The following is a 24,902-nucleotide window of genomic DNA, read 5'->3' as shown; positions in this document are numbered from 1 at the left end:
TAGTCAGATCTACTTGAAATGTAAGCTTCTCCATTTCTTCTTATCCTGCCACCACTTTTCTTGTATTACCTCCTTTCATTCTTTAAATTGGTTACCTTCTTTCATATAAGAAGGTAAGGAAAAGTAAACGATGAAGTGGGCTCCACACATGCTTATTGATAACAAAGAAAAGCTGATGTTGTTTTTGGACTGATACAAAAGGAAAGGAAATTGCTTTCACACACACAATAGAATAAAACATGGCTTAATTAGCTTATGGCTTAAAATCAAGCCACACTATACTCTATGATGCTCAAAAATCTTATACTATATTCAAAATTGTGTACACAACTAGAAAATATAAAGTGATTTATGAATTTCCATTAATGCGAAGAAGGGACTAACTAATCATTTAGTGAAGAAGTTTAATCTTTATATATTATAGAGCCATATAATATATGGCTCATAAGAGTATACAAGTTGGCACAATAAGAGTATTTTCCATTATTTCGTTAATCACAAAATATTTATCGAAACAGTATGTTGCAATTTAACAAAATAATAAATTATTGTGCTATACATAAGATAACTGAAATAAAATGGATAAACTAATTTTCTTGAAGCTATAACTCATTATTATTAAATTCTGTGATAGAGTAAGAAATATAATCAAACATGTCATAAGATTTATAACTAAACAAAATGGGTAATAACAAATAATCAACTCACCCTATCAAGAAAATCATTTTCATGTATTTCAACAACATTTTCTCTTATACCTCTACCACGATTAAAAGCCAAATGTTCATTAGTCATTTGTTTTAATATGTAATACAATAATTCTGTTGAATCTTTCTTAAATGTCAAATACTTTCTAAATGTCTGAAATAAAACCATAAAAAAAAACATTATTACATTTACATTATACAAAGGTTAGCAGAAATGTAATTTGAAAATGAAATCAAAAATTGCATTGAAGTAAGTTTTATTTGCTGTTTAAACATATTTTCCATGCAGTCACCATTTACAGCAACATATTTCTAAACTAGTTCAAACTGAACTAGTTTTCTCATCCCATCAATGAAGAATGCTGATGATCCATGACCTCACTGCTCCTTCAATTCATCATTCACAAGAAATGAATACCATTAATATAGACACCAAATATATTGAGCACAGAGGATGTGGAATAAGTTCAAATTTCAACATCGCAAGAACCTCAATGGTTGCAAGTGATGTGTGCGGCCGAGCATTATCGTGCAGCAGAATTATCGGCTCTGTGGATTGTCAAGCATAGCACACGATTCATCCAAGGTGTTTTAATAGCATTATATATTCCACAGAATTTACTGTTAATCTGGTTCTCAGGTAGTCAGCCATATACATGTGTTTGGAATCTCAGAACATTGTCAACAGTTTTTTTGCTGAGGGCTAAAATTTTGAATTTTTAAGATTATGGCAAACTATAGTGCCAATATTTAATGCTCTGCCATTTTTCTTCTGGGTCTTAATGATGCACTTATGTTTTGCCTCCCGTCACATATTGAAAAAGAAGTCATCTCCGTGTTTACGATATCATTTCAGAAGCTATTCACAACATTCCTTTTGTTGTTTATACTTTCTGAGTTTGCACAGCACCCACTTCAGACTTTACAGTAGCCCAATGCAATAATGAGTCCTACTCATTCTTTTGATATGCCAGTCAAAGAAACTGTACCCACCTACTCACATTTCTTTGATCAGTACTTTCATCACTGTAAACAGTTTTTAGACGATGATGAATGTCACTATCATCCCAATCCTCCACAGTTAAAAACTCAATAACTGCATGTTGTTTTGGATGTGTTGACATAGCAGCAGCCATATTTGACTCTATAACAACAGTGAATGACAAAAAATGAGATGGAATGGATAAAATTATGGAATGCATATAGTAGGGAAAAGAAACTACAAGACTGCAGCACTTGTTGCTTTGTACAAAAATCTTTTTTCTCTCGTTATGTTCCAGTGTGCATTACATTTCAGCCAACTTTCATTTGTAATAATAGAAATTAATTATTTCAATATTAAATCTAAAAATACATAAATCTAAAATTTCTATAAGTTATTAATTACAATTATTTCATAAAACAAAATTTTCACATCAAGCCAAGCAAGATTGATTTGTATTAGTATCTAACTGATAATGGATCAAAATAAATATTTACTCTCATTATTACTGAATTTTTAATTTGACTTTTAATTTTTGTCTCATATTTTCTGAAGTTGTAATGCCATATTACTTGCTAGCAAGAATTATTATATTTATAAGCAATAATGAATGTTTACATAATGTTTTAGGGAAATATTTACTATTATCTGAAACGATTTTATTGAAATTAAAAAATGAACTTATTTTATATAGCAATTTAGACAAAAAAAAAATTAACATCCGCTAATTGAATACTAAAGGTAAATGCAAAAATTTTTTTTTGATAATCACTTCAATAAACTTACTATCTTTAGTATCTCACAATGAAACAATAATGTAAAAGAAATGTCAATAAGAATATACAATGTCGAGGAAGTTCAGCAACTAGCGCCGAGCAATAAAATGCAGCATTAAAGTAATAAAGACAAGATCAACAAATAAATGTAAGACAAGCAAAATCTGAACTTTAGGATGAAGCAGTCCAATGAGCATGTTAAAATATTACGATAAGCAGAATGACGAAATGAATTAACTTTTCAAGCATTCAGGTCGCTTTTACAAAAACTACTACTACTTCAAAAGAAAAATCTTATAACATGTAAATAATTTGTACTAAAAATTTTTTAATGCACTTTTCTCTACAAATTTGTTGCAGCCTGTGTTTTTCGGTCATGTTTAAATAATACATGCTCCATAAAATATTACTGATCCCTATTATTAAAAAAATTAGTATTTTTATAATTTATAATTCTAAAACATAAATCGTCTGTTAGAATAGCAGTGATCAGTATGAAAGTAACAAAAGGTCTTGGAAAAAATCTCGTCAATGATATACTTACATCTCTCATTGATTTCATAACACTATATTTCTGTGTATCTATAAAACTTTCTAGCATCATTCTAATAGCCATATTAACATCATCTTCTTGAACATAAGCTCTTAAATGCATGCGAGCATGAGCTTCAGCCATTCTTATCATACTTTCTATATGTCTGACAGTTATCGGTAAACTTCCAGTAGCCTGAAAATAAAATTCTTTATGTAATAAATTCAACAATGGTTTTTCTCAACAATTAATTTTCTACATCACATTCTTCAAATAAAGCTAAATTTATGAAATATGAGATTAGTAGGGCAGATCCAAAATAAATTTTTACAAACGGAGGGCAGTGCTGCCCTTCATTTATCCTCCAATGATTGGGTCAAATTTACAGTAATAAACACACTGACCTCCTCAATGGAGCAGATGTTATGGATCCAAGTTTCAATCAGACATGACATTTTTTCACACGCCAAAAATCATAACCATTAGCAATTGTTACAGGGCGTCAAGCTGTAAAATTAAATAAAGAAATGAATAATTTTACAATTGACAACCCTATAAGAGACTGTACCAAGAAAGTCAAAAAAAGGTACATAAAATAAGAAAATAATTCAGTTTTATGATGATCTAACTCTAATTAGAACTTAAACTCACATCGCTTAGATCTTAATTTAAGATCTGAAAAATTATGTTCACTGTGTTGTAAATGGCCATAAGGAAATTTTTCTAACAGTATTCATGAAACTTGGGATCACAGTAACAATATTAGTGGCTTCTAGGTCTAACCCAAAACTAACATGGTAAGATGCTCATAAAGGATGTTGTTCTACATGACAAGTAGTAGTCTCAATCTATAAGTAACTGTAATGTAACGGTAACATATATTTCAATCAACATGCTGATGTCCAATTACCTTTATGATATATGAATTTTGTAGAAAATAACAATACCAAACATGATCAGGATTGAAATGCAGAACCTACTAGACGAAAACTAGACGCTACCGCACTGACTTCTAGATAGAACCTTTTTTTTCAGTTTTGGCTTATTCCTACAAGTCAACTTTATCATACTCATATTTTCAACAAGAAGAATATGAAATCAGATCAGATCTTCAGCTTTTAGAGCAATAATAAAAGTAGCTGGTTATCGTACAATTAACTTTTCAAGAATTCAGATCATTTTGTTCAATAACTGCTACCACACTTCATCAGAAGAAATGTATCACACATGTATAAACAGTTAAATATATAAAATAGATTTTTTTTTAATGCATTTTTCCTTTCAATAAGTTTGCTTGTAGCCTATTCTTTCAATCATGTTTAAATAAAAATTCAAATATTACTGATTCCTGTTACTGAAAGAACAAAACAGCATTTTTATAATTTTCAAATCTAAAACTTATAATTTACCTGTTAGAATAGCAGTAATTTACTTAAAGAAAAGAAAGCGAGTGAAACTTAATTAATAGCAATGTAAAAGCAAAGACAAATTATAACCTATTCATAATTCAATTATGCAGTACAATGTAGTATCACATTGTAGAATAGTGCAGTTAAGAATATCAAAGAAGGTCATCATCCCGCTTCATGTTTACTGCTTAGTAACGAGAGCAAAACTAAAGTATAGGTTAGACTGGAACAGTACATTACAATTAAGATTCTTGATCAAAATTCTAGAAAATATGATTGAGTTGAGTTGCTGTGTTTGGAATTCTGAATATCAGCAAGGTCTATGTAGCATGAAAATTATCACCAAAAACCAGCATTAATATACAAAAGTATACCAATAAATCTGCAGTTGCTGACAAACACAAAATTATATGTTTGCAAATATCACAAAAATTGCTTTACAAGGAGGAAATTGCTTTTTCGTGTGCATAAAGTGCATTATGTCTCAACCAAAACCAAATGAGCTTTGATGCAATGACATCAGTCTCCAAAACCCAAAATTTGAAAAACCATGTCAGATGGGAAGCCACCTTTTGGGATTCTGAAGTAGTGGATCATTCCTCAGGATCATTACGAGGTTAACTTTGAATATTACTTGACATTCCTTGAAGGATCAATTAAGGCTGCCAAAAAGAACACAAAAAACAGGCACAAATGTTATTGTCTCTTTCCAGGGTCTCTTCCATGAAGGCTGTTTGTACCTAACCAAACACTGCCATCCATAAATTATAACAGATCCATATCCTATGTACAGACTAGACCTTGCAGCCTCAAGACTATCAACTATCTAGCACCCTAAAGGAGTGTTTGGACAAGAACCGTTTGGAGTAATAAGTATTAATAAAACTTATTACTTATTAAGTAATAAGTGATTTGACTAAGCCTACAAAACTTCTTTTCAAGTAACATCCAAAAGATTAAAAGATCACTGTAAGCCTTTTCTGTTTGTGTACTGGAGACTAGGATATTTCATTGCTAATAACCTTCAGTTTGTTTTGGAATGTGGATACTTTTTATTCTACTAATGTGTTATAATTCACAATTGCTTAATCCAAATCAATTTATTATTCTCTGCTACAATGAATTTGAATAAATATTTATCAATTGCAAGATCAATAATCAACCAATAATTTTGTTTTTACCGTGACCTTTATCTTACCAATGATTCTTGTCTAAGTTGGCTGTACATTTTTGCAACTTTATCTTGATCCATATTTTGTAACTTTGGATGAATATTTTGTTTCGCATATACAATGTATTTTTTCAAAACTTCTTGAGGTATTAATTCTTCCGATGGTTCATCATCATTAATAATAAATTCTTTTCCATCAGGTTTTGGATGATGTTTTATATGTGAATTAACAACAAATCTTGCCAAATGTTCATCTTTGACTGCATCGACTTCATCACGAACAACACAAAGTATGTCAAACCTTGACATAATTGGTTCTGATAAATTAACCTGAAAGAAAACAAATTTTCTCAGTGAAATTTATTTAAAGTAATTATTTTCAGTATATGAATTCATACACAGAGGCAAGCAAACGATTCATATAAAGAATTTCACATGCTTTATATAATTAAGATAAACCTTATCAAATACTGCAATTTGTTATTATTGTACTTAAATCCTTATAATATAAAAATCATAAATAAGTTGGTTTATCTAAATATTTTTGTTTATCCAGAATATTCAGTACTAAACAGTAATCAATATCTGAAATGAAACTGGGTATAAACCTCTTATAAGAGGTATTATCATAATACATAACTTACCTGCTAGAAAAAAATACTTTTTAATAATTTTATTCAAAAAGATCTGAGTATTCTACTTTAACTTTTAATATACGTTCAGTTCAGTCAAGAACAGACAATTTTCATCTACTTACATGAATCTACAATTTAAACTGGTTGTTTATTATGTTTACAAATAAGAACTATGCAACTTCTATAAATAATATTTTGAGAAGCGAGATAAAATTTCTGTTTACTAAAAAGAAAAAAATAGATAGTAAAGAAAAAGATAGTTTTCTTTACAAGAAAGCAATACAAACATAAAACTATTTTACTTTACATGTTGCACTAGAACTCATAGCAGATATCACAATAGAAACAATTGTGCTAATGTAGTAAACAAATTTAAAACTACCGTAACAGTACTATATTTTAAATATACAAACACAACATATCTTTACCATGTTTTGATAATGTTTGCATCTTTTTAGTTATCGACAAAATGATTAACTACCCAGAAGCAGTCCCTTAATGTTCCTTCCTCAATCCTCTTCTATACTTCATCTCTTTTCTTTGAATAATTATAAAAATAATATAAATCCTCATACCTAAGGTATGGTACAAGTGATGTGATAGAATTGCTTTCTATGAGAATAATGATATTCGTTGTATAACCTGTCACTGTCTGCCTTTTCTTTGTTAACCCACTGACGCTGACCTCAGTATTTTGCACAGACTCAACTTTCATGTTACTTTCGACCTCTAAGAAATATGGTCTAGTGCATGACGTATTTCGCACCGCCCATTTGTCCTCAAGGCTGAAGTTGGAGAGAGTCTGACTGCGTAGCATTACAGCTGATGTAATGAACTTCAGTTTCATATGTCAGTGACCCCATTAGCATTATTCTATCATTATTGTTAGCATAAACTAAGACGTAAAATCCCAGAGACCATTTATCATTATATATTATTCTATCCTTTTCAGTCTTCTAGTTTCAAATGATTGTAGAAAATTTATAATCAACAAACGTCATAAATTATAAATACTTAAAAAATAAATTAAATGGTACAAATAACAGAACAAAAAATATTAATTTAATTGACACAAGCAAAATCAACTCTCTCTCTCTCTTTCTATATATATATATATATATAGAAAGATATATATATATATATATATAAATAAAGGTCTGTTCAGAAAATAACCAGTTTTAGTTATATGCCAACTGATATTTAATGATGTGCGGTTGGCAGCACTGTGTTCCAGATAACCTCCGTAACCAGATGTTCTTGGATTGTTGATATCTCATCTAGTTTTCATGTTGTTGTTATTTGAGGGCAATATGTTTAAGTGTTAGTAGCGATTTATGATGATTGAACTTTTCTCTCAATTTCATGGCCGTAAACCCAGCTTTCTTCTCCCATTATTATCCTTTGCATGAATATTTCATCGTCATTGACTTGTTCAATAAGTTGCCGACAAACATCCATTAAATGTTCTTCCTGCTGTTCACTCATCAAATGAGGAACAAACTTTGTTGCAACTCAGTGCATGTTCAATTTTTCAGTCAAAATGTCATGGCATGATCCAATTCTGATGTAATCTCTTCTGCAATTTCTCTGACAGTCAATCGGCAATTTACACGCATCAGATTGTTGATTTTCTGAACATGGGTGTCATTAGTTGAAGTCGAAGATCGTCCTGGTTGAAGGTCACCTTTGACCACTTTTAAATTGGCTGACAACCACTTTTAAGTTGTGAAAACTATTTGTAACATTGCATATGACCTACAGCATCATCTCCATAAGTTTTTCAAAAGCTGAAACGTTTCTATGAAAGTTTTCCCCAGTTTCAAACAAACTGTTACTAACACTTAAACATGTTGCACTCAAATAATAACACGAAAACTAAATGAAATATCAACAATCCAAGAACATGTGGGTACAGAGCAGGTTATGTGGAACACAATGCTGCCATCCGCATGTCTCTAAATATCTTAGTTGGTGCGTAATTAAAAATTTTCAGTTATTTCTGAACAGACCTCGATATATATACATATATTAACAAATTCAGAAATATTAGAAATTAATAAAGATTAAAAAAAATAAATACATTAGAAAAATAACATATATAAAAGTACAAACAAAATAAGCAATCGGATAATGTTTGAGAGAGATGGTTTATGGTTTATGGTTTATAAAAACTGCAACAGAGAACAGCACTTGTATAAATTAATATGGAATTTTCATTATTTTACTATTTTTATTTTTAAATTTTTATTATGCAATAGCGGAATTATTTCAGTCATAAATGAGAATATAGGTTTCCATGAAAGTATATTCATGAAAAATTAAGGTTAGATATATCTTATCTCAATATTCTGTACTAGGTGATTTTTTTTTTTAAATTTAAATTATATATACAACTGGCAGACCTGGCAATGCTTTGCTATTGCTCTCTCTCTCTCTCTCTCTCTCTCTCTCTCTCTATATATATATATATATATAGAGAGAGAGAGAGAGAGAGAGAGAGAGAGTGAGGATGGGAGAGTTTAAATGAACACAATTGAAAATTTGATAAAAAAATTAAAAACTGAACTACACAAATTTTATTTTTCACTTATTCTCCTTACCCTTTCCCCTCACCCTCTCAAAGTGTTTTCTTTTTACCCTTTCCCGTTTTCGCAGTTTTCCATTTTCCTGTGCGTAAATCGGTCCATTAGTTTTTTGGTCTTTAGCGGACACACATACGAACATGCCTTATATATATATATATATATATATATATATATATAGAATAAAAAAGTCTGTTTGTATATTTTTTTGTTTCGTAAATATCTCAACACTGGCCCCACATAGCGGGTACAGTTTTTGTAAAAATATTTCTTTTCAAGTAACTAATATTCATATTCTGAATATGAACCAAATCGGTCCATAAATATAATTTTTCTAAATATATCAACCCCAGCGCCATATCTAGCGGGTCCATTTTTTGCAGAGATAATTCTTTCCATGTAAGTAACATGTATTCTGAATATGAGGCAAATTGGACAATAAATACAATTTTTCGAAATATCTCAATGCCAGCGCCACCTAGGGGGTCCAAACTTAATTCAGAAACCTTCCCTGGCATGCGTCCAACTATTCCCCAAAGTTTCATCACTATCGGATGAATGGTTTAGAAAGGCATAAGAGACATACAGACTGACAAACATTCATTTTTATATATATAGATTGTGTAGGCCAAGCTTTATTTTACAAAACATTTCTAATCATTACCGCCATCAAAATGAAAAAGAAAGGTACTACTATTTATTTTAAATAAAAATCACTTTTGATTCAACAAACTTACATTTTCAGAGAAAGTCATTCCAGGATCATATCTACCACCAATAGGATTTGCAGCTGCAATAACAGAGCAACGAGCTTGAAGTGAGGTTACAATACCTGCTTTACAAATAGAAATACTTTGCTGTTCCATAGCTTCATGAATACTAGTCCTATCTTGATCATTCATCTAAAAAAAAGGAATAAAATAAATTATAAGATTCAGTGAACAAGAAAAACCTAAGTTACGTCTTAATTGACAGCATGAGTAGGATTAACAATTTACTACACAATATTAAATAAACATTTGAAATATATTGTAAAATAAATAATGCAAAAGAATATGAAGATCCAAACAGTGAGAATATGAGATAATGTAGACAGTAAATATAAAAGAATTATATTAACAATGAAAAAATAAAAAATGAACAAAGAGAATATCTAGCTAAGTAAGACTTATTTTAATTAGCTACTCATAATTTGTTTTATCATAAGAATGTGTAGAAGCTTTTTGATAGTTATTACCCAATTCATAGAGCCAATCTGAGGATGGACAAACCCGAAATCAAATACAAATGAATGGAAAATAGTCCAAAGAAATAATGGCCAAAAAAAAAGTTATATAGTTTCATTTTTTCTTTTGTAGCAATATGTCTTTTCAAAACACATCTTACAAAGTAAGTCTTCTACCTGCTGAACTAAAATAATACCATGTTTTGTTGTGGAATTAGTTACGAACACAACTAACATAACATAAGAATTTAGGGATAACATTTTAAAAAATTATACGGATATTTTTAATCCCTTTATCCTATTTAATTCAATGAATTATAACACTTTAATGTTAAATAATTTCCATATGTTCAGTACTTAATACATTGTTCAAGACGTTTTTATCATGCAATTAAAAACTTTATACTCTTGCTCAACACTTATAATAACAAGAATAGGTAATATCTTCTTAATAAAGAAAATATCTAAAGATTTTTCTGTCTTAAGAAACAAAAATGATAACATGAATCCAATTTTAAATTTTATAAAATCTAATAACCAATATTATACTTAACACAAAAATATTAGCTGCTCATAAAAACACTATATATAAAAAAAAAAAGTTAATATAAGTGAAGTAACAAGCTTAATGTTATTTTAGCTGTTGTAGAAGACAATTAAAAACAAATGATACATTTTCAGTCTAATCCAATCTTTACTGATATTAAACAAGAAAAATACAAAAAGATTACCTACATGTAAATTAATGTTTGAAGAAAACAAAATAATACTCAAAGATATAATTTTCTTTAATTCTAATAAACTATTGACTTTTATTTTTTTGCTACATAATAAAAATTTTTAGAAAATGTCGTAACTAATGTTTATTTATACTAGTGACAGTTTGCTAAGAAATAAAATAAATTACCTTATCAAACTCATCGATGAGGCAAACTCCCTGATCAGCCAAAACAAGAGCACCAGCTTCCAGTGTCCATTCTCTACTAGCTGGAGCTCTTTTTACATAAGCCGTTAAACCAACAGCAGAAGCACCTTGGCCTGTTGTAAACACTGCTCTTGGAGCCATTTTCTCAGCAAATTTTAAAAACTGAGATTTTGCAGTTCCAGGATCACCACACAAAAACACATTAATATCTCCACGGACTTTATGTTTATCTCCTAAAAAAACAATTATCTTCTATAAATACATGGAGATATTTTGTTTTCAAAAAGTAGAAAAACATTAGTAATAAGCAATAGATGTTAGGAACAAGTAACACCATTAGACTAAGTATATATTTTCTAAAATACTAAAAATAGATTACATCATTCTACATCAATTCTTTCTAACTTCTAAAAAATTACTTTAAGAGCTAAATGAATAATCAAGAATAAAAATATACATGTATAGTTGTATTTCTTTTACCTAATATTAAGTAGCCACTTGGGACAAGAAGTTACTGAGAATAGTTCTGATGAAAGTAATCAAGATATTATGAAAAAGTATCAACTGGTTTTCAGCACTGCCAATTTTAACAATTTTCTGCTCAAAACAATCCATATTTTTGTCTGTTCCATCAAAAACCCATAATAATGTTAAAATTTCATGCCTATAATCACATACATAGTTTCTTACATGTAAAATCAATTTTAATGCAATGTAGAAAAACCATAACAGCTTTTTTAAACATTCTCAATGACCTTTATCAGGTTTTTGTATCCAGGAAAAAAGTGTGTATACTGAGAGTATACAGCCATAAATACTTCTCTGCATGGGTACGAGTCATTTAACGTTTGACGATTTATTACAGTAGTAATGTTAGGCATACAACATGTGGCTCAACAAAGGTACAACCTATATGCATAGTGATTGTCAGTGTTTATTTTTTTCATGATTTTTTTTTGTTTGTTAATATGTCAGTCAGTCATATATATATATTTATTTGATATCCACAAAAGAAAAACTGATCTAGAGTATAATGTAAATAAGCAATAGAATTTCCAGTGTATATTTATGTAATGTTGCATATCTTTTTGCAGCAAGGAAAATATGCAGGAAAACTTTTTTATATTAATTATAATTGTAGTAGATACTAATGTAAAATTAACAATCTACAAAAATCTGTAGATTAACAATAATAAATTACTAATCTACAAAATCATGTAATTAAGTTATCCTTGAAAATTATTTCTTGTCTATAAAACTCATATCTTGAAAATTTTGGCAAAATAATTTTTAATAATTTGAAATAAATATAACGTGCTTTACGTAATAGTACAATCATCCTATATTAGAACTAATAGGACATTGTTCCAAGCAACATGTTTTATTTATTCAACAATGTCAATCAAAAGGGTCATTTTAAATATTCATAGGAGAAAAAACGTCATAAAAATGTATAAATCTGTAATGGAATATACACTACGAGGTGTGGCTAATAAGTAACGAGACTAATGCTGTAAGACATATTTTATCTTAAATTTAAACATATTTAGTTATTATCCCCTTCAATATACACTCCTCCTCTATCCCCACATCGCTGCATGCAAATTTTCCATTGTTCAAAACAGTTCTGGAAATCTTCTTCCTTTAAATGCAGATTTGACCTTGAGAAACAGATATGTCACACATTGTGCCAGGTCAGGCGAGTAAGGTGGATGGTCTAACACTGAGATGTTACACTTGGCTAGAAACATATTAACAGACAATGCAGTGTGAGCCGGTGTGTTGTCCCGATGAAGAACCCATGACTTGTTCTTCCACAATTCCAAGTTGTTTTTTCTTATTTTTTCATGGAGTTGAGCAAGGACCTAAAGGTTACTAATGGTGATTAATAGTTTGACCTTCAAGAACCCAATGAAGGTACACAATCCCATGAATATCGAAAAATATAATCATCATCGCTTTAAATTTTGATTTGCTCATTTGAGCTTCTTTAGTCCTTTGTGAAGTTGGGGCCTTTCAGTGCGTAGACTGATGATTCATCACATGTTATCACTCTTTCCAAGAAGTTTGGGTCATTTTCAAAGGCATTCAAAGAAAGTGTCAGAACAAAATTTCATGTGCTTCCTTTTGTTTGATTGTGAGAATTTTAGCACACTTTTTGCATGTTATTACGTAGAATTTGCCTTACCCATTCATTGTCAATTCCTACAGTTTCAGCAATCGCACGAATAGTTAACCGACAATCAGATTGGATCAGATTACCAATTTTTTCAATATTTTTATCCATTTTTGACATGAAAGGGCGATCCAGGTGAACATCATCTTCGTCTTTTCGGCCATCTTGGAAACACTTAAACCACTCAAAAACCTGATTCATTCATTTCCATATGTTTTTTTTAATAAAAAATAAGTTTCAGTAGCAGTTTTTCCAAGTTTCATAGGAAATTTCACAATTATTTGCTCTAATAAAACACTTATAATTTTTTCAGCAAAACAAAAAAACAAATGTTATTCAAACGAAGGCCACGACCAGAATAATATGACTAGAGAAACTGGAGTGGTAGCAATTGAAAAAGAAGGCTTCTCACTACACAGCTGTCAATACGAATTTGGCACATGCGCAGTTCTGCTGAAGCAGCATTAGTCTCATTATTTAAAAGTATAATAAATAAAACTGAAATTAATTTATAGAGACAAATCATTGCTACTGGAACCTCTTTCAATTCTGTCCACTGTATAGTTAAAGAACATTAAAAAGGGTAAACCATTATCAGTATATTTTATCAATTTCATAAATAATCATATTACATTAGTTTGTTTACAAATTTTTAGTGCATCAAGAATGACCTTACAGAGGAGAATAGTAACTTTATTCTTACTCAGGCTGTTTAAAAATAACATAATTTAAAAGGCTAGATGATGGCATGCAATTACTGTACGTTGATTAACTAAATAAAGACAAGATAATGAATATTTTTGCATAAAATCATATATTTTCATTTTGGAAAATCAATTCATTAATTGATTTTTAATAATAATTTTAACAAAAGTTAAGTCATGAAATCAAAGGTATTTACCTGAGCAGCCCTATCCTCACATAAGAATGAATCCAGTAACCTACTCTCTCTTGAATAAAAATAATTCAATACAAAATTGATGAAATGTAATTTTGATAGTCGCTTGGAAAATGAATGAGCTATGTCAGGCTTACACACCAGTACAATAAATTTAAAAATTACAATAACTCCACATAAATTATGTCAATAAATATTTTAATCCAGTCGGTTAAGTAATGTTACTAGAGTAATGCAAATGAATGTAATGTGTACAATTTTATTTTCAGGTTCTCCCTTCAAGAAAGTTAAAAAAAAAATAATACAGTAAAAATTACATCATCTTGCTTATGAAACTAAAAAACAACTGATTATTACATTTCGCATAAAATATTTCCCTGTTTATAATTTATCTTTTTAGATTACCATGAAAACAGATTTAACAGATAACAGATTTTTCTTGTGTAAGATGTATGTAAAATGAATCATTATTTGAGAGAATGAGAATCTGTCTTTCTTATGGTTAAGGCATATATAATTTAACTGTGGTATAATATTCACCAATCAGAGCTCTTCTCTCTGAGAGCAACAGTGCTCTATTTACAGTGGATTACTGAGTGGATTCATCACCATATTTGACTAAGTTAAGGGCAAAAGGAAGCCAGCCACTTTACTTCTCGGTTACTTTAATAAGCCTTAGTTTATTAAAGTTCATGGCATCCATCAAACTGATTCACAACCTAAATCAGAATGAACTAGGAACAAGCAATAAATTTTAATAAATTTATTTTTAACTTTAAAAATTATTTTATAAAACTAAAAATTATTATATTCTGAAGACATACCAGGATTTTTGGGTTCTCCGCCGAAAAGAGCTAAAGCCAGAGCACATTTAATTTTTTCATGTCCATAAATGGATGGAGCAATGCTTGCAAATATTCTTTCACTGATCCTATGATCTTTAGATAATTTTATTATCGTAGAAATATCTTCATCAGTTAACGATTCAACAATTTGTTTACTATCTCTTACAGCTACATGATTAGCAAGAATAACAGTAGCAAAAACAGGAAACCCATGTTCAGTATTTAATGAACCATCGTAACTGTTAGTGTAAATTCCTGTTACATCAATCTCATCACCAGGTTTGCATCTATCACACAGATCTCCCAACATAATACAGTCCTTAGACCTAGGAATTCTTCCGGCTGGTACTCTACTTGGAGATTCCTGAAGTGTGATTTTTTGATAATTCCGATATAGTGTTTGTTCCATGTTGATCTACAAACAATAAATAAATAAATAATGACATAAAGCCAATAACTTTAAACAACATAAATTATTGTTGAAATTAATGATGAAATCTTTTTTATTTTATTACTATTTCCTCTAAAAATGAGCATTTCTTTTACAGCTGCAGTGGTTTTGACACTAATAGTTTATTCAGATAATAAATTTATGACACATTATTGAAATATTTTCAAACAATAACATCAGGCCTTAACTATTTTACCTTTATAAAGGTACAGAAGAGTAATGTGATAACTGAGAACTTTTAAATGTTTATAAAACTTTAATCTGAAAAACAGATTTTTGTTAAGTCTTTTTTTATTATTTATTTTTTACTCAGTATTTTTTTAAATATTTATTTAGTTAATAAAAATAAAATAAGTTTAAAAAACTAAAAAGTTTACTAAATTTCATAAAATCATGATATTACTTTAAAATTTATGACTGTTGTAAATTTAAATAAAATTAAGCTTGTCTTAACTATTATCAAAATTTTTTTTGAATTTTCATACACTACAATAGTTCCATACTATATCACAAAACACTGAGATAATTAGGTGAACTAATAAAAATAAAGTAATAAAAATAATAAAAAATAAAATTAATACAAGGGCGATCCAGAAAGTAACTTATGTTTGTGCCTAGCGTGGAGATGGGTGGGGATAGAGCTGCCTGGCGTCAAAACATTTCTACCCTCAGTACACACCAATTTCTACCAAGTATACACCAAGTCATAGCATGTGAACTGTGATGTTTCTACTTTGTTCAATGTGAATAACTGAAATGTGTGCTTCAATGAAAAATCCCGCGAGTTGTGAGGTGCATTCAGTGATTAGATTTTAACTGGCAAAACACCTCAAACCAATTGAAATTCATCAGCAACTTTGAAAGGTGTGTATGGCGATGGAATAATGAGTAAAGAAGGAGTGAGGCAATGGTGCATTCAGTTTAAAAATGGCTGCATCAGTGTTCATGATGAGGATCGCAGTGGTCGGCCTAACCTTGTGACTGATAAATTAACAATGAAAATCAATGATAAAATTTGTGAAAATCACTGCATAACAATACAGAACTCTCGCTTCATTTCCCCCCAATTTCACGAAGTTTACTTCAGGAAATTGTATCAAGGAAGCTTGGTTATCAAACGTTTTGTGCAAGATGTGTGCCAAAAATCTAAGGCGGCAGATTTCACAGAGAAGGAATTAAAAAGCTTGATAAGTGCCTCAATTTAAATGGCGATTATGTAGAAAAATAGTTTAACATTGTCCTTTTCAAATGTATATAATAAAATTTCTTTTTTTTATTTACTTGGTTTTTTTCCTTCAAAACGAACATAAGTTACTTTCTGGACAGCCCTCGTATTCAATCACTATATTCCTCAAAAATAAATTTGATCACTTTAAATTACCTGGTATATAAATGAAATATGAAAGGGAGATATCAAGTTTTAGAAAAACTCAACATGTATTCTGTACAGAATTTCAGATGAAGATAGATAAAAGCTATTGGAAGGAAGTAAAGGAAAAGAGTTAGTTAAAGATGATAAGAATTTGATGGGAGAATAGGATGAAAGTAAAGAGGTGCCGTAAAGGGATAGGTGATGTCAAGATAAAATTGAAAAGAAAAATTCATCAAGGAACTGAACTATGCACTTCTTGATATTGGAATATTTATTTATGACAATAATGATTGTGGGGATTCATGAGAAGAAAGAAAAGGATATCAGATCCTGTACAACATCAAGGAAAAAGAAAAATACTGCAATATGAAGACAAGTCTGGGGAAGCATACTAATCGTCGGCACAAAGTATAGTGGAATCCTAGAGAGAACCTCCAAGAAGCAAAACATTTACAATCATTCAAATAATTCAACATGAATGGATAATAATAAATAATGATACCATGAACGGTCCAGAACTCTGACACTCAGGGCAAGAGCCAGGTTTTACTTCAGTATTTTGTGATTGTACAAATGGACCCATGACATATCCACATTTACTACAGTCATATTTCACGACAGACAATTGTGGCAAAACTCCAGTAGTAGCTGTTACAACACCATTTGTACGAACTAACTGATTCAAATGTAATTTCCTGAAATCAAAAATTTTCTTTAATATTTTCATAACATTGAAAGTAATCTTATATATATATATATATATATATATTATATACTTAATATAACATATATTATTATATACTTATCCACTATAATTATAGTAAAATGAATGGTAATGTTTTAATTATAAAATCAGTTATTAAAATATTAATGCTAAGACATTTATTGTATTTATTGCCATGCTGACATGTACATGAGTGGGATGATTTTTACACTGTGCTGTAAATGCATCATTAGTTATGGTATATGGTATTTCAAATTATATCAACTCTGGTAGAAAGAGCACCTTTTGAATGTTTCAATATAACAACATAGCAATGAAAACCACTTTTGAATTTTGAAATTAGAATTTTTTTTAATAAGCGTTTTAATTTTAGCAGATTTTTTTCAAAAAGGTTTTTTTAAAGTTTCTTTCATTCTATTAATTTCTTCTTTTGAACATTTTATTTAGGATTACAAGGTTTTTTAATAGAAATTTTTCTAATTTATATGTAAAAAAAAAAATGTTATTTTAACATATATTATTTGGCTCTACACCTGTTTTTAGGTGAAAAATAGATAGTTTTATTATTTTTTGTAGGCTCCATATATGTAATATGACCGTGCTTTAGTTTCACCCATACCAATAATATTCTGTTGGTTTCTACTATTACAGAATCAAAATCATTTCATACAGTTTTTTGTTTATAGAAAATAATAATTAGTACGTGTACCACAAATAAAAGCAGGAATTACTGGTATTGAAAGTTAGTAAATTTAATATATTTTATTAAGTAAAAATTACTCAAAAACAGCAAAACACATTACTACAATAAAACATAAAACTTTTGCTACGTAATTCTATATAATTTGACTAAGTCATTTAACCTCTGCTACAATAAATGATTTATTAAATAGCAGAATTAATTAATTACTCATTAACTTGTTAACTTTTAACAATTACTCATTGTTAACTTTTTTCATACTTTCAATACTTTTGTGGTAATAAACACTTTATCAGACAACAATAATTACAGTAGATAATACTAAAAAACTAGCTTTCTTTTATTATAGACTGGTAAATCCACTCTCATTCTAACTTTTTTTTTTTAAAGTTACCTTTTAAACTTTAAAATACAAATTGTTTTTAATGTTATATATTTTAATTATAAGCTGATAAAATGGTGATCACCATTAAAGAATATTAAATGCCATAACCATAATAGATGCAGGCAATATGAAATAAGTTGCAAGTCGATCCCTAAAAATGACTGACCACTTTCAAGAAGAGCACTGAGAACCTTACCATTAGCAATGAAAGATTTATGAGGGAGAATGGAATAGTTATTTTTCATTGGATTCATAGAGTTGAATAAACTATTCCTTACATGCATGCAGTCCACCTAAATGCAGGGGATTTATGGGTTGAAATACAAATTGCTTCTCTGGTTTTGGCTCAGCCTGAATGGTTTATAGTTGGATTCATCCACTTGCCATACAATTCTAGGAAGTCTGTTCCTTTACGAACCTTCAATCTGTTCAAAGGTAGTTGTGCAAACAGCAGTTTTTGTTGCAGCTATTATTTAATTTTGCTAACACTATCATTGATCAGTTATGCATTAAGTTGCTTTTTCTGTTCTAGGTAAAAGTCTCCTAATGGAGGTGGGAGAGAAGATGCTTGCTGCTGAGGAATCTTTGATCTACCCTCTGGGTACTTTGTTTGCCATTTTTAGATAGAACCGTGCTGAGAACGGCAGGACCTGTAAAACATATATTGTGATTTGATGGGGAGAATTGTGCTTCCCCAAGAAGTGCTTATTGAACAAAGCAAAGGCTCTTAATTTCACCTAAAATATAATTTACAAAAATGAGTAAAATTACAAACCTAAAAGTCCTCAAATCCTCAATTAATGGTAATTCAGATATTCGTACGTGAATTTCAGAAGTAACTCTTTCGTAACTGGGATAAATTGTGAGCACCAATTCTTTTGCGACTTCATCAAATATTTGAAGCATTTCAAGAGGAGCTTCTGGTAGAAAATAACCCAATGTATTCTCCTTTGATGATAGAACTGGATACTCAACTTCAAAACTCGAATGATTACTTTCACACATCCTTCTGATTCTATCTTTATATATATAAACACCTTTTGAATTAACATGATTACGTAGAAAGTTTTTGAATCTATTAGCGATTTCTGTTTTAGGTCCTAACATTGTAACCCATTCTTTTACAGAATGACCTTTAGTATCATGAAGGTTTTCAATAGATTCTATCATCTGAAATAATAGATGAAACAAATTAATTAACTATATCAGAAAATAATTACTATAAAAAATAATCAATATTAACATACAATTTTTATTAAACGCATCAATTTTCTTCTTTTGTATAAATATTACAATTTCATATTATTTTGTTAACTTCAAATAACATTTTAACATTTCCACTTTTAATAAAGTAAAACCACACAATTCATCTATCCAGTTGCATTTCAGTTTACCCTAAATTTCATAAAATTATTTGAGGGTCAGCTCACATACAGTACTAGGCTAGTCTGTACTAGGCTAGTACAGAGGGATATTGGCTCACACATGATAATGAGTAGGCAGTATAGAGGGATATTGTCTCTAACTTAAAATCTAGTTTAAATTTATATACAAAACAACAATTCTTAAGATTAATATTCTCTTGTAAATTTCTAACTTATGAATATGTTTATATAAACTCATATTTTATGTTAGTACTGATAATAAACTATTAGAATATAATGTAAAATATAAATAAATATTTTAGTTTAATTCATCTGTAAAAATTTAATAAAAATTAAAAAACCTAATAATCAGAAAAATATTCAATTTAAATAAATGGACAACCTTGAATTATTTTTTAAGTCAATGACTATACAAATTTATTAAAATCACAAGAAAAAAAAATTTTGTTTAAAATTGTTTCATAATTTTTGAGAATCTTTTCTAAATTAACTTCTTTTAAGAGACATGTCTCTTTCCATTACTCCAGATATTATCCAACCCTAGTTAGTTAATTAAAATTTTACTGCAACAATAATAATTTTAAAAAAAACAGAGTATCTTAATGAGCTTAATTTACTTTTAATATATTATAGTAATAAAAGATGGCATGCTAACAAATCTGGTAAAGAAGTTGACTTGAAGAAAAGCAATACATTAAAAATAGGAAGAATATTAATAAAGATCAGAAAATATGAATCTGTGGTTTAAAATTAAGAGCTGATCGGTAATAAAATGAGAACAGTTGAAAAATGAAAAATTTATTAATGGTTTCAAATACTTATTACTTTATTTTTCTATGTAATCACCATTTCATTCCAAACACTTCTGATATCGTGAAAAAACTTCTTCAAATCCACTGCATAAAATTCCGCCACCTGGAATTGTGGCCACTTTTGCACTGAGATTTTCAACTATTATTCACTTTCCTTCCATTGAGATACAAGCCAGTTTTTGAGGTATGGGAAGAAATGGTAGTCACTAGGCACGAGACCAGGATTGTAAAGGACATACAATTTTCCATCCAAATTTTTGAATTGTTTCTGTTTGCATGCAGCCTTGTAAGGACATGCATGACTGTGAAAAAGAACAATTCCTGATCCCTGATCTCAGTATTCCCCATAATCGGTTTTGAATGGCCTGATGCAGTTTAGAAAGTGTTTCACAATAGACTTGTGATGTGAAGGATGTTCTAGATTCCAAGAAATCAATCAAAAGCACACCCTTTTGGTCCCAGAATACAGTTGGTCATGATTTTCCTTCGAGGCTGGGCTTGTTTGAATTCTTTTGGTTTAGGTGAACCAGAATAATGCCACTGCATGGACTGTTTTGTCTCAGCATTGATGTACAAAATCACATTTCATCACAAGTGATGATATAAGGAAAAAAAATTTGCCTCCCTTGTGGTTAAAATGGTCAAGTGCAGATGTCATTCCGAGCACTTGTCAACATTTTCGACACCCACAGTGCACACAGTTTACAACAGTCTATAGTGTCAGTCACAATTCTCAACAATGCTATCTTAGAAACTGCTGGAGATTCTAACTACCAGAGAAAATTGCTAATTGTACAGCAATGATTTTCTCTCACTTTTGCATTCAAATGTTCACGTTACATGTTGATCGTCAGTCCGGACACTGGGCCTGCCACTTCTTTGTATAATCATTTGAATGGTCTTCCTTAAATTCATTACACCATTGCTTCACTTTTACTTTATTCCGTGTGGTAGGTCCATATGTTTCTAGCATTATGTCTAACATTATGTCCTCTAGCATTTAGAAATCTAATTGCTGATGTGTTATGTGCTGATGCGGTGTGTTATTAGTGCACTCATTTCAGCACACTGTCTCGCATAAAGGCAAAAAACAATAGACTGTATGGTTCTATTCATCAATCACTATTTGCAGCCCTTACTTTTTAACCACACCTTGTAATTTCAAAACATTTTATGAAATTATATAATAATCTTTAATTTTCTATATAGTCAATGAATTATTTGGATTTCAAGGGATTTGGTTACACAATCATATTAGCACTGCACTTATGTTCTTTAACTTTCTTAGCAAGTAACTTCCTCAATGCAAAGACTGGATTGTGGGAAGAAACTGCTAAATGAGGCTTTCTAAAAATTTCTGTATAACACAGTCACAAGGAGACCAGCATCATCATATGGTAGGCAAACTCTCCGGACAACAATCTCAGCATTCAGTTTTCTACCATTTAACAATTTTTTAGAATATAATGGTAAGCATCATTATTTGTGTGAGTCTACAAGAAATTATCCTTCATGCCCCAGTAGATGACAAGCAGAACAAATGCCATAACAATCATGATTAAAGGTAACGAAACGGGAACCACAAATAACTCTTTAAAGGGGTTAATACATTTTAAGTGACCCAAGAGTGACCAATCCAAAAAAACTGAAATTTATCCACTTGTTTCCTACATGTCTCAGATCCTTAAAACTATTTTTTTTTTTTAATTTTATTTAAGCAATCTACCTGTTGCAGCCATTTTTGTTAAAGTGTGCTCATCTATTTTTGTGATTGCAAGGGTTTGCGGAAAAAATCTTAACTAGAAAACTATTGGTCCTGGAAGGATGAAACAAAAAGCAATTTATTCATATTTTCTCAAGTTAAAAAGATTGGTCCAGTGGTTTATTTACCTATCCCTTCACTTTAGGTAATTTTTTTAAAAGAGGCAGGGATGGCATACACAGTTTGAATTATTTTTTTACATAGGTATATGTTAGTAGTTTTACCATAAATAATATTATTGGTGATATACTTATCCCTAAACTTTTATAAATTTTTGAGTACTAATGTTTAAACAAAAAATGCAAATTTTGGCTTCAAATAACTCTGATGGCGCAAGTAATAAAATCTTAAATTTGCATAAGTTAAAGTGTTTTTGTAGATGTTTATGGTAAATAAAAAAGTTTCTTGTGTATTGCACTAATAAAAAAGTTGTAACTCTCAAAAAAACTTGTTAAAAGCGATACCATTTTAATTTTAAATAAGTTCTCCAGGACTGTTTCTTGTCTTCTTGGCACTTTAATATTTCTATACTTATTACTATAGTTGAAATAGGCTTGTTTGAACCATTCAACTGCAGTGTTCATGTTGTAACAAGTGCTTGAAGTATTTCCAGTCGTCAGGAAAATTCATGTTGCAACATACTCATTTAGCTTTGCAGTTACAGACTGGTCAGTCTGATATTAGTCAGTGACCTGTACATATCTTTACCGAGTGTCTCAAATTTCATCCTGTGTTTGGAAGTGTTTAAATAAATAAGTTTTACTTAATAATATTATATTAGAAAATTTTAAAATCAGTTAAATTTTTACATTATTTTCAAGTAATTTCACATACAACAATGGAAGAACAATGTTCCATAGGAATTTATGTGAATGAAGAGTGTCATAAAACAGTGTATGATACAGTGCCAAAAGAACTCATTAAAATTTGAGAATTTAGTGATGAAAACTAACAACTTATTTTTTTACATATTAATTGAGATGTCGTCACTAGCGTTTGTAAATATCATGGAAAAGGGTTTTTGTCAAAATTCAGTCACCTGTATGGACAGTTCTTTGTGGCCCTTTGAGAACTCATAAAAAACAGTTAAAAAAACCTATAAGATTATAGCAAGCTCTTAAAGAACACATTTTTCCAAATTCAAATTTATTTCCTAGGAAGTCTCTTTGTGTTAACTGTTTCAAAAGTATTTATTCTCAGAACAAAGAACTATAAGAATGCAAAGACCAAAATCAATACATTGCCCCTCATCACAATATTGAAGAATTGGATGCTGCTTGTAGTATTTTGGGTGTACCACCTCCACCAAAATTTAAATTTTAAACAGGGTTCAAATGCCATCAGCATTAAAGATTTCCTTCAATTTATTTTTTCTTTGATAGTGTTTACAAAAATAAAAATGAGTTTTTGAAAAAAGATGTAGGCTACTCATTGAAATCTCAGTTTGGGTAAGTTTTTCAAGCACTTTGAATCAAAATTGTATTAGGTTTCTGGTATTGGTTAAGTTATCATTAAATTATGACCCATCATTAATAATTTAAAAAAACTTACATTAAATATATTGAAAACCCCAACTTCAACAGACAAGCTAAATAAAGAAAATATATAAAAAATGTAAAGTGCAAAGAAGACAAGAAACCCCTTTAGAGCACTTATTTAGCGAATCAAAATGGTATCCTTTCAACATGTTTTTCATGTTTTTGAGAGGTTATAACGTTTTTATTTTTACTATACACAAGAAACCTTTTTATTTGCCATTAACATCTAAAAAAAACACTGTAAGTTGTGCAAAATTGAGATTTTTAGCACCAGCAGCCTCATCAGTTACTTGGAAGCCGAAATTTAAGTTAAAAAAAATTAGTTTTCAAAAGACCAATAGTTTTGTAGTTATGATTTTTCCCATAAACCCTTACAATCACAAAAATAGGTGAACACACTGTAACAAAAATAGCAACCACAGGTAAACCACTTAAATAAAAAATAAAAAAATAATAATAATTTTAAGATCCTGAAACATGTATAGGTAAGTTTCAATTTTTTTTAAATTGTCAAGCCACCAGCTAATGTTTTTTTTGGACACTCAAATGGATTAACCCTAAAATTAAGTCATCCTTAGGAATAACAAGCTTCCAGTGTCAGTCTTCCACCCCACCATAATTAATTACACATTCTTGATTCCTGTGAATTCTTGGTGTCACTGAATATGCAAGAGCCATTTTAAATTTAATTAAATATATGTAGGGCCATTTTACCTCACATCATCTATTCATGTCATCTAACCTCAGCATAAATTTACTTTCAAACAAAAAATGATCTTTTTAAACACATATCACTGAGACTGAATTCTGCTTAAATGCATATGATGTGCAGGCTCGTCTGACACCAACTTAAATTTAAATTAAAAAAATTTTTGTTGCACTTTAATTAGCTCCATTGTTATCTTTATTT

General features: G+C 29.7%; 1 protein-coding gene and 1 long non-coding RNA gene across 2 annotated transcripts in view; one reads left to right on the top strand and one right to left on the bottom strand.

Moving 5' to 3' along the window:
- Positions 1 to 19,277, top strand: part of LOC142327362 (uncharacterized) — a 288,215-nt gene extending 268,938 nt beyond the window's left edge. Inside the window, exons 4-5 of the long non-coding RNA XR_012756968.1 lie at positions 13,434 to 13,703; positions 19,028 to 19,277. This is a non-coding gene — a long non-coding RNA (uncharacterized LOC142327362). The remainder of the gene's footprint in view (positions 1 to 13,433; positions 13,704 to 19,027) is intronic.
- The window catches only part of Mcm2 (DNA replication licensing factor Mcm2), a 42,438-nt gene that overhangs the window by 1,473 nt on the left and 16,063 nt on the right, over positions 1 to 24,902 (bottom strand). Inside the window, exons 5-12 of the mRNA XM_075370338.1 lie at positions 19,271 to 19,665; positions 17,189 to 17,381; positions 14,843 to 15,278; positions 10,927 to 11,177; positions 9,532 to 9,696; positions 5,605 to 5,907; positions 3,010 to 3,192; positions 709 to 861 (exon numbers count right to left, since the gene is read on the bottom strand). Coding sequence (XP_075226453.1) covers positions 709 to 861; positions 3,010 to 3,192; positions 5,605 to 5,907; positions 9,532 to 9,696; positions 10,927 to 11,177; positions 14,843 to 15,278; positions 17,189 to 17,381; positions 19,271 to 19,665 — 2,079 coding nt within the window. The remainder of the gene's footprint in view (positions 1 to 708; positions 862 to 3,009; positions 3,193 to 5,604; positions 5,908 to 9,531; positions 9,697 to 10,926; positions 11,178 to 14,842; positions 15,279 to 17,188; positions 17,382 to 19,270; positions 19,666 to 24,902) is intronic.

Source organism: Lycorma delicatula, chromosome 7, assembly GCF_047948215.1.
Source record: "Lycorma delicatula isolate Av1 chromosome 7, ASM4794821v1, whole genome shotgun sequence".
Classification (NCBI taxonomy): domain Eukaryota; kingdom Metazoa; phylum Arthropoda; class Insecta; order Hemiptera; family Fulgoridae; genus Lycorma; species Lycorma delicatula.
The sequence above is the reverse complement of the archived record's forward strand: the minus strand, read 5'-3'. Positions and strand labels throughout refer to the sequence as shown.